This window comes from Scleropages formosus, chromosome 8, assembly GCF_900964775.1.
Source record: "Scleropages formosus chromosome 8, fSclFor1.1, whole genome shotgun sequence".
Lineage (NCBI taxonomy): Eukaryota > Metazoa > Chordata > Actinopteri > Osteoglossiformes > Osteoglossidae > Scleropages > Scleropages formosus.
Window position 1 is genome coordinate 30640975 of NC_041813.1, and position 10757 is coordinate 30651731.

General features: G+C 45.3%; 2 protein-coding genes across 6 annotated transcripts in view; both read left to right on the top strand.

The window, feature by feature from the left end:
- LOC108941755 (voltage-dependent L-type calcium channel subunit beta-1-like) overlaps window positions 1-5309 on the top strand; it is a 42083-nt gene extending 36774 nt beyond the window's left edge. For all 3 annotated transcript variants that reach the window (XM_018764567.2, XM_018764568.2, XM_018764569.2), the window contains one exon: window positions 1316-5309. In XM_018764567.2, the coding sequence (XP_018620083.1) occupies window positions 1316-1828 (513 nt within the window). In that variant the 3' untranslated portion in view covers window positions 1829-5309. The remainder of the gene's footprint in view (window positions 1-1315) is intronic.
- Window positions 5310-7746: 2437 nt separating this feature from the next.
- On the top strand, window positions 7747-10550 carry arl5c (ADP-ribosylation factor-like 5C). 3 transcript variants are annotated; one of them, XM_018764570.2, is made up of 6 exons: window positions 7747-8109; window positions 8832-8892; window positions 9011-9158; window positions 9331-9414; window positions 9557-9708; window positions 9829-10532. In XM_018764570.2, the coding sequence occupies exons 1-6, from the start codon at window positions 8064-8066 to the stop codon at window positions 9875-9877; spliced, it is 540 nt and encodes a 179-aa protein (XP_018620086.1). In that variant the 5' UTR covers window positions 7747-8063; the 3' UTR covers window positions 9878-10532. The 3 variants fall into 3 exon arrangements, with proteins under 3 accessions (XP_018620086.1, XP_029109779.1, XP_029109780.1); XM_029253946.1 differs by having other exon boundaries at window positions 9331-9708; window positions 9829-10550; XM_029253947.1 differs by having other exon boundaries at window positions 8813-8892; window positions 9331-9708; window positions 9829-10549.
- The last annotated feature ends 207 nt before the right edge of the window (window positions 10551-10757 follow it).

Consider the following 10757-nt stretch of genomic DNA (forward strand, 5'->3'; position numbering starts at 1 on the left):
ATTGAGGGGGATGCTTGAGGGGAGGCGTGACTAACAAGAATGTTTTTTTTTTAATTTTATTCTTAAAATTACACAGGAAACAGAGGCTGATCATCTTTAAGAGGGAGGCAGCTATCAGGCAAATGCTGGTTACATCTTTCCGGATGTGGTTGTGAAAGGAAGAAAGGAAATGTAATACTGGTTAAGCAGCTGCTGAAAACGTGAACATGATGTTTTGGAAGATTTAGCAGTTATTCATAATTAATTTTGTTTTTTTTTTTTGCAATGATAATCTTGTGACATGGTATCACCACTAAATAACATTTTTAAAAACTGATATATATACGTATTTATACATATATGACCAAACTGAAACACTCAATCTTCACGCTTCGGTAGCTCTCGTGTTGAATGTTAAAACAGTCTGATAGACTGAAAATAATCTAACATGAAGTCTTTAGCAATGCAAAGTTCAGTGGCCTTAGGGTTCAAACCTACCTCAAAATAGGATGATTGTACTGTAGCCTTAATCTTTTAGTCCTCTTGATTTATTTGTTTACAGATATTTATGTATCACTATTTATGTGTTTACTATGTTCATCTACTTGGCACAGACCTAGAACCCTTAACAGCATCATAGTCCACCAAAGGGCACATATCTTGTGTGCCAGGCACACATGACACACTTTTAAAAAGCTGAACATTGCAGTCACTGCATTCTTTTCTGGTATTTGCATGTGTTTTTTGTTGTGTGCCATCTGTGCTGAGTTCTTTGCTCTCCCTATGTTTTGAAATTTGGATGCTAACACTCAGGAACAGGATTTGAGAATGTACTTTCTGGTAGGACTGTGCCGTTGGCTGAGTTTACCTGGTGAGTGGGGTCTCTGCCAGAGAGCTCCACATCCCAGTGATGTCATCCCCTAGACCCGACAGCTCTCTCATCAGGCTGTCTCCTTGTCACTGACTGACTCACCACAGCAGCATCAGACTGTGACAGATATGTGCCCTGACACCAGGATGTTATTGGTTTCTGTAAATCGGAACTTAAAATTTATCTCTTCGCTTATCTCATGCCCCATGGTTGAAAGGTGTCACTTTGTTACATTCATTTAACATTTCATAATGGCAGACTGGCTATGTCAGTATCACCTCCCACTCAACTGATGGGTGACTTTTGTTAGAATAGAAGGCAAAGAAACTGGTGAACATTTTAACTGCGGACTAAATAAGTGCTGTAATTATTTGCCTGCTTTTGTGACTAACTCTAACATTTCCTGCATCTGCCTTGGTTTGTTGTTTTGTCTCACTTGCATGGCTGACACGGGGCATGCAACAGGGGCCGTACCTGGTGCACGGAGAAGGGAAGCGGGACGGGGCCCTGTCAGAGCGTGGAGCCCTCCATGACCATGAGGGTGGCCTACTAGGGAGGCCCATTCCCCAGGAGCACATGTACCTGCGCTCCTCACGGGCACAGCTGCGGGCGACCAGTGGGCGCAGCTTGTCCCGGCAGGACACCTTCGACTCGGAAACGCAAGGAAGCCGGGACTCTGCCTACACGGAGGCCGGCGACTCCTGCATGGACATTGAGACAGACCCCTACGAGGAGCCTGAGCCCTACCGTGGCGGAGGTGGCCGTCCACATCTGGGCCAGCGCCGCAGCCTCCAGGCCTCTTTGGAGGATGAAAGGGCACAACCTGAACAGGAAAACCTGAACCGCATGCCCCTGCAGGAGCAGCATGGCCGGGCCAAGCCAAGGGAGCGATACTGCCAGGATTCGGGAGACGCCAGCGGTGCACTGGGCCGCAACAAGAATCAAGAAGACTGGGGGAGGGATGTCTACATCCGCTGAACACCGTACTGGCTAAGAGGCTGACTGATAGACAGAGGGAAGGGCTACAGCCATAGAGGTCTAGACCAGAGGAACCTGGAAATGAGTGGCTTAAGAATAAACTAGTTTGCAGTCCTAAAATAAGTCCTTGTCACTTTAAAATGCATTATAAAATAACACGCTGACTTGAAAGACACAAATTTTATTATTGTAGAGAGAAGTTCTCTGTGTTAGTTACTACTGAGTGACTCCCTTGATATTCCCCAGCATCGTGTCCACTCAAAAAAAAACCAGTAGTAATAATGGGTATAAAGTGCTCTTCTGAAATTTGAAGATTGTTGAAATAATAAATATTGTATGTAACATTAAAACCTCAGCGACTATAAGATAAATAGAATTTAAAATAATGAAAAATAAGAATAGTTTAAAAGCATTTCACTAAAGAAAAATAGCCCCGTATTTAAATCAGTACTAAGAATCAAAAAGTGAAACTAGCCCCTTAGAATAAAATAAATCAGTAGTGTGAAGAATCTATGTGACATTATTTGAAAGCCGCAGAGATAAATGACCTATCATGCACAAATTATGATTGTTTTATTATTACGCAGTTTATAGTAAACTTCTCAATGGTAAAATGTAGAGGTAATTGAGTTCAGGTGGAATATGTCAGATCTGTCCTTTACCATCTTAAACAGGGTTAACTGTCCTGTGTTTCAGGGTGTTTTACAACCACTAAGTCTCTCTCCCGATATCCTTCTTCACCCAGACTTTCACTTCATTGCCATTTCCTATATTTATTTTAATCCTATCTATTGAGTAAAGAATTAAACTTGATTTTGGATATTAAAACTTAAAAAAACTCCAAAGATTTCCTCCAGCATGCTTCATAGAGTAGACCCCGCTTCCTGTGGCTTCAGTCTGTTTCTCCTGCTTTTTCCCACGGTTTGTGTGGAGAGATGTTGTTTCCCTGTAGTTTGTCTTCTTATCTCTTCTTTAAAAAGTAATGGTGTATATGGTGTACACTGTCAGCATCGTTCAGATCACATTGCCCTTGTTCTTCTGAATGGAACATTAAGCCTCAGCCCCTCACTGAGCCAGAGTGCTCCAAAGTTACTCATCCTAGTGGGCGGAATTAGTTGACATAGTTACACGTGTGCCTCCTCATGTTCCCTAAAGCTCAAAACCTGGCATTGTGCGGCCGCCTGCTTCTGTGGCCCACTCTTTTCAAACAATCTGTCTGTTTTTGCTTTGGCTCTTCTTCAGGTTGAGGTTGATGTTCAAGTGCTCTAAGGATTTAAACTTTACCCTTAATGTTAAATTGTGGAAAAAGCATTGGCTCTCAATGCCATTCCTGCCAGTTTTCCACCCTGCTCTGAATACCTTAAAGCCTTTTTTATTTCTGCATATACCAGACATGGTCATGTGACTTTGTTTACTTACTTTGATTTGGTGTGGTTGGAAAACATTTACATTTACATTTATTTATTCAGCAGACGCTTTTCTCCAAAGCGACTTCCAGAAGACACATAAACCGACCTTCAGAAGCGTCAAAACAGAAACCATCATGTATGCCTTTCGTGGACTCAGATTGTCCACCTATTTCTTCGGTAAATAATCAATGTTTAGTTACTATTACAGAAAAATGGTGCCTGAGTGTAGCAACATCATATTGCTCTTTGCCTCTTATTTTTAATCTGTGGTTAGATTTGTATTTAGAAAATATATAAATAATTGTTGATCATCTTATACTGCATTTAGAGTTCCTGACAAACAAAGTTATTTGTAATAGGAAGAAAAAGGTGTTGCGATAAATAATTGTGGAAAGGAGAATTTCCCATAATTCATAGCATTGTTATATAGAATGAGGTTGGCACAGGTGACAAACTCACCCTGGATCTGAACCAGCTGGAGGAGTGGCCATTACTAGGTTTCAAAAAGTTTGCTGTGGGAAGAGTCATTGTTGGGTTTGGGCTTGAAAAGATTTCTGATATCTGAGGATTTCAGAGCTTGCGGAGGAAGGTGTTATGGAGTGGAGGTGAAAGAATTGCAAACTTAACGTGTTTCACTCTGTTGACTTTGTCCAAATGGGTTTCTGTTCACATCTTTTCCTTACCTGCAGTACCTGAAATCCATTCAGTTTTCAATTTTCTCTCAAGATGTATTTTCTTGTAAGGTTTTTGCGGGGGAATTCATTTTTATGGCTGTACGACAGAATCATGGAATGTATAGCGTGACCAAAACTGAACAAATCCCAGGAATGCATGTACAACTCTGTACTACTGGTGTAATTTATTGCTAACATGAAACATATACATGACTATATAAAGAGTGTTAAAATGCCTGGATACCATTTGCAAGCCTTAATCAAAAACTCTGAATGTCAACTGAATTCCAGTCCTTTGCTGCCTTCAAAGTATACATTTTATAAAGTGCTTTACCAGTCATTCTAACTTCTCAAGCCAAAGCCTTATTTCACCCTTCTGATGCGACAGACATAGACTCCCCCTGCATATTAAGCCACAGATATTTCTCAGGTGCTTTACAGGAAAACACAAACGAAAAACTAATCTGCTCTTTTTTTGGAACGTGCTTAAAATGAAAGGCGTGGCTGAGGTCTTGATTATTGTTCCATGTGTTGCAGTTGGGTACAAGTGGCTGAAAGTGTGCGAGGAGATGTTCGGCTGCGCGTGACAGTCTGTTTGTATGTGTGCATAACTGTGGATGTGGTTGTTTGATTTGTGGGTGTCTTTCTGTTAAGTTAATGGAAAGGAGTTGCGGCTGTTATTTTATCCATAATGATGACAGGGATCCAAATTAATCCGTGAAAACCAGACTCTGTTACGTGGCCTGGTCAGGATTTCAGGTTCTGCAGGATTACTTTCCGTGTTATAGTATGTTTTACCCCCAGCTGTGGGAACAGCGATGACAATGTTGGCTTGACTCGGCTTCAGTCAGTTACACAAGTTCCGAAATGCTGCTCTTCAAATGTGTGAAGCCCATCCTGTCTCCAAAGCAACATCCTTCACGGGACCTCGTCTAGTTCCGAATTTCAGTGTCTGTCATTTAAGACCAGTCAGGCCCTGTTTTCCCGCACCATCTGCCATCATCTCCCCGCTCCAGGTTGACCAGTGCTTCCTTCTCTGATTGCTCTGGACATACCCTTTGTCAACCAAGCAGGGCCTCTGTGTGTTTGTCACGTCTTACCGTTGTACATATGGATAAAGCGACGTTGCTGTTCTTAAAACTAGTACTGTACACAGTCTAAATAAGTGCCTGTTCTGTGACGAGTTATGTGTTTGTTGTTCTTAGTCATTCTGTTTACAGCGCTTCAGTTCAAACAAGGTAACAGTGGTGGAAGTACCCTGCGCTTTTTGGTGTTACAGATCTGGAAAATGTGTTTAAGGTAGGCTTTTTGCAGAACGGGTGAACACTCTGGGCTGGTGGAAGAAAGAAATGATATCATTTGTGGTGGAAATATTAAATACCATCAATATCTTCTTAATGACTCGCGTACTGTTATTTGTGGTATTCTCACGCCATTCATTTGCTTCACCTGTTAGTACGAAACATTTGCAAAGGCCAGATGAACGTAATGCTGAAGAAGTGAAGCGAGTCCTGTGATATTTAAAATGAACATTTTTATGCGATTCACTTTCTTTTGCAGGCGTATTGCTTCCATCCATCTAAGCTAAGTAGCATTCAAAACAGATTTTCCTGCTAGGAGCTACTGGGAAGAAGAAATGTAATCAAACCTTTTTTACTTTAAAAGAATGTAAACAGTTAAAATCAGTTTTAAATAAGCATTTGAATTTGCTACTTGGAACAACACCTAGAAGGATCCTGAAAGAAGGCCTTTCAAAAGTTGGAACAACCTGATATACTGTCAGCAGAAAGACCTTGTATGTAGTTCTATATCTTTGCTCTGCTTTTGGATAATCTGGTTTAGCTGTAGAATTAAGTGAGAAATTAATTGTTTTACGTATAATGTGTGAGAAGGATCACTGGCTAAAATATACAGGCTTCCCAATTTACACAAATATTGTGTTTCACATTACGTGCGTGGCAATCTAGATGTAAACAGTTTGCGCCGTCTGGGACGTTACATAAACCTTTGGCTACTGACGCCAGACGAACTGCTGCTCGCGTTTTTCTTTTTGAGCTCTGGGGATTCCTGCTCTCGGTTCTCAGATTGTTCTGCCTATACTTAAAGCGTGTGCTGAAATACACTCATTTATTCTATCTTGCAGAACACCTTGTGTCGCCCTGCACCCACCCCAGGGTACCTTGCGCTGCAGAGGAACAGCTGCGCTCTCGTGATGGAAGACAAACCGCTTTGGTACGTGCGCCAGCTGCGGAGCCCCGGTGTGTCACGTTCCACCGGAAGTGCGGCGCAAGCACTTCGTCAAACTGCACCGCTTTGGTGTGGCGCGCTGGTGCAGGGTTTCGTAAAATGGGGTGTGCCTTCCGTGGCAAAGTGCCGAGGCCAGATTGACACAAACAAGGCCAACGGTTCGAGCGCCCATGCATAGGGGTCACACGAGCTCGGTATGTGTAGCTCCATTGTTTGAACCAGCAGCCCTGTCTCTGAAAGTATTTGAGGAAGTGAGAGTGGGCTGTAGACAATTTCTGCTTCCTCTGCCAGGAATTCATGGTTCTTATTCTTCTGGTATTTTCGTAAAGGGTTAAATGGTAAATTGACGCGGAGAGAGGCGCCTCAGACCAACGTATCACCACCGTTTATTTTCCCCTTACCTTCTTCCTAACCCTTTGACGTAGCTGAATATATCCACTTGTTCAATAAAGGATCCATTCATCTGCCCTGTGCTAGAGTTTCCATCTCATTGTAATATTTTCACAGTTTTCCTTGTTAAGACATACCGGTAACGGCTGAGACGTTTGGAAAGAATCTACGTATGCAACAGGTATCAGGGTGCACCACAAAGAGCCTTAACCCGTTTGTGATGTTGGGAGGAGAATCAACAGATACCTGGTTTTCCTACAGAACCTTAACTGCAGGTTACGTTTGGACCATTTCATATTGTTACAGATTCCATTTCGAACTTCTCGTTGGGGAAACGGCTTCAATGGCTCGAGGCCACTTGTCATCGCTCAGATATTCCTTTGTGCGCGACTTCCTGCGGAGAAGGTGGGGAGCGAGCCGACGTGTTTATCTCATCCGAACCACTGAGTCACGGGGAAAGCAGGCGGACATCACCGGCGCTATGAGCATTTTCTTCCTCGTGGCTGGAACGACCCAGTGCTGCGATAACATCTCGAGAAAGAAACCCAAAGCTCTGGCTCCAGGAAACTTTGTAAACCACTGGTCCATCCAAGTGTGGGTCTACTCCGAATGTAGCGAACCAATGTAAGAAACAGTGATAGATAGATAGATAGATAATGAATCCCCATGGCATAATGTCATCTTAAGAACACACTACTTTCATGCTTCAGGTGTACTAAGTCCATTGTGTTAATACTACGACTTAAGGCCAAGTTTTTCATGGATTTACTACTTTATTCATGGGGGAAGATCTCGTTAAATTTCACTTTACTACCTTCTGAGTTTCTGAACTCTCCGTTTTCAAAAGAAATTTCTTTACTTGTGAAATTGAATCACAGCGCAGAGCTCATTTAAAGCATTATTTTTGAAACGTCATGGTGCTTTGATCGGTTTACATAAAAAATGAGCCATGTATACCATATGTACGCATGTATTCCCCGAAATTCCCACTCGTCCGATTTCACTTTCGGACTCGAGAATAACAAAAACTCAGCAGCTCCTCAGCGACAGCCGTGACGTCGCGTAAAGTACCGTCCTTTCCTTATTGGGCCGAAGGTTCCGCTCATGCGCTCGGCCAATCAGGGTGCGCGTTCTCGGGGTTACGCCCCTTACGCCACAAGTCATTTCATACGTCATCACGTCTCGTTAAAGGGCTCGGAGGTTCGTAGCGCTCCGGAGGAATTTCGATACGCTGCGGTTTCTTTTTTATCGGAGCGTGGGGGGGAAAAAAAAAAAAATACAATTTTACTCTACCCATCTGTGTAACTTTTAAATACATCTACTTGTCCGGGAGCCCTTGGCTTGATCAGTCTGTGTGGTAGCTTTTTAAGACGAGAGAGCCGTTCGGCATCGCTGTTCGGTGTTCCCCGGAGCTGGTGACCCGGGAGCGTGGGAATTAATAATTATTTTTAAATTAAAAAGGATATTTTGGTGCTTTTTAAAATTGTGTTGTGCTGCGCTGCTGAGCCACTGGATATGGGGCTCCTCTTCGCCAAACTGATGACTGTCTTCGGAGACAGAGGTGAGTCTGATTGATTGATTGGAAATAAAGTTAGTTAATAATATCAGTGTTAATGTGTAAGGGAAGTCGAGCGGACCGGTTATGGAACAATTTGGAGAGAAGTAACAGCAGACAAGTTGGGGGGGAGAAAAAAAGTAAGCCTTGTAGTTAGATTTTTTTCTGTTTTCAGGAGAAACGGCTGTGAATAAAAATGTGTGTTGAATGAAACCGGGCTGTTTTGTCCCCCAGTGGGCGGGGCCTCGTTCATTTTAATATTAGTTTCTCTTTCAGCGGGATTTTCTTCTTTCTCTAGGTGAACACGTGTCTGTATGCACCTGTACATTGTTCCTATGCGTTTTTTAAAAACATCTGTTCAAAACTGGCAGACAAGGTTGTCGATGCGGTTGCGGAGGGGTCACGTGGTCTTGGGTCACTTTGGACCAGGGGTCTCAGTGATGAGGAGCAGTATTTGTGTTGGTGGGAGGGGCTTATGAGTTAGTTAGGCCTCATGGGTATGTTGTTATGAGTGTTTAAGCACTCATTGAGCATGGGGTCATCAGCATCAGCAGACATCTCTCACCCCCCACACACACACACACACACACACACACACACACACGTGCGCGCACAGTGTCTCCTGAGACCCAGCCGTTCATTCATGTCCGCTCCAGAGGGACACGTATTTTTCAGTCAATCTCATTCTTTCCTGTGTGTAACTCTGCAGAAATCTTTGGCTTTTCCAGAGCACAAAGTAATCATCGTTGGCCTAGACAACGCGGGGAAGACGACCATCCTCTACCAGTTGTGAGTAACGAAGGAGTTTCCCCTCTGAGATGAATGACGTTTCCGCTTGGGTGCGATATCGACAAATGCGTGCTGCCCGGCTGCGGCGTTGGTAATCGTGGTCCTTTCGTCCGCGCAGCCTCACCAAGGAGGCCGTCCACACGTCCCCGACCATCGGCAGCAACGTGGAGGAGATCGCCGTGCAGAAAACCCGGTTCCTCATGTGGGACATCGGGGGTCAGGAGAGCCTGAGGGCGAGCTGGAACTCCTACTACTGCAACACGGAGGTACCGTGCAGTCGGCGTGCGCGCTGATTTTTCCGGAACGCAAAACGGGGTGCTCGTAAAAATGAGTTGACTTGGAACTCAGAATCTGGAGATGGCGATGCGTACGGCGATCGATTCCATCCACCGGTCGCCGCTTGCCGCATCCCTTCTCACTTCTCCCTCTTCTGCTCAGATTGTCATCCTGGTGGTGGACAGCACTGACCGAGAACGTCTGACGCTCAACAAAGAGGAGCTCCACAGAATGCTGGCGCACGAGGTGACCGCCGGGGGGCGCTGCGGCGGCAGCAACTCGCCCCGACGCTTGCTTAGGTGTTTGTGGAAATCGCGCCGCCGGAGAGGCTGCGATCTCCGGCTCGAGTTTCCGTACGCGAAGCTGACGCGGGCCTCTGCTCTCGCAGGATCTGCAGAACGCGGCCGTCCTGATCCTGGCGAACAAGCAGGACATGAAGAACTCGATGTCGCCTGCGGAGATATCCCAGTACCTGACGCTCAGCTCCATCACGGGCCACTCCTGGCACATCCAGGCATGCTGCGCTCTCACCGGCGAGGGGTGAGTCCGCGCTGCACGGCCGCGTGGTTCCTCCACGCGCTCGGTGTCCCGCGGGGCGTTCGGCTCTCCGGGAAACATCGCGCACCTGTCTCACGCGCGCTTCTGTCCCTCCTCACCCAGGCTACCCGCCAGCCTCGAATGGATGCGCTCCCGCGTCTTGGCCAACTGAGGAGCCGCTGCCAGCCTACCTGGGTGCGCGCAGGTCTCGCCAAGACTGCTTTCCAGAGCCCGATCCTCATCCCCTGAAGCAGGGCTGCGGCGCGTGGACGAGAACCTCTGGCGTGCGACGGACCGGTTCTCTGTCACCTTCGTCTCCGGGGAATCGGAGGACTCTGCTGCTAAAGGACCTCCTTTCAGAGAGGAAACCTAACTGTCGAGTGTTGGACCCGTAATGCTCTGCCTTGGGAGGGAGATGCAGGGATAAACTGTAAGGAGAAGCATTTCTTCCCAGCCGTGTGTGTGTCAGGGCTCTGGACGTTGTCTCAGATCTACGTCTGACCACACAGACTTTAAGAAAGACCCTCGGCTGCAACGTCGAACCTGCTCGTCTACTTGGAAACACTGAACTCGAATTTACAATAGGTCACTGAATGGAAAGCTAAAGTGAAGGTCATTTGATGCTGTAACGGTGGTAGCATGTTTTTAAAGAACTGTATTTTTAAGCATTACAATTATGTATTTTTATTTAAAAAAGCCAAACTAAAGGTCTGCACTGATAAATGGGCTGGTGCAACTCTTATCTATGGAAAATTTTTAGGGTGGCGTTTTTATTGACTCTTGTACCCCTCCAGGGTAAGGTAACACAAATGGAGGGCCGCGTTGCGCCCTGATGTTCACACCTACATTCAGAAAGGAAATTATAAATATGGGGGGAGAGTTGGACGTAAACTTATCACATGCCGAAAGTCTTAATGCGCGCTGCAGCGTTTTCCTGGCGGAAGGTTTAAAAATTAGCGGGCAAAATAATGTAAAATCAATGTATTGTTTCCAGGGACCATTATCTCTGTTGCACAAGCAATCTGAAACCTTGGGTGTTCAGGGGTGCCTAG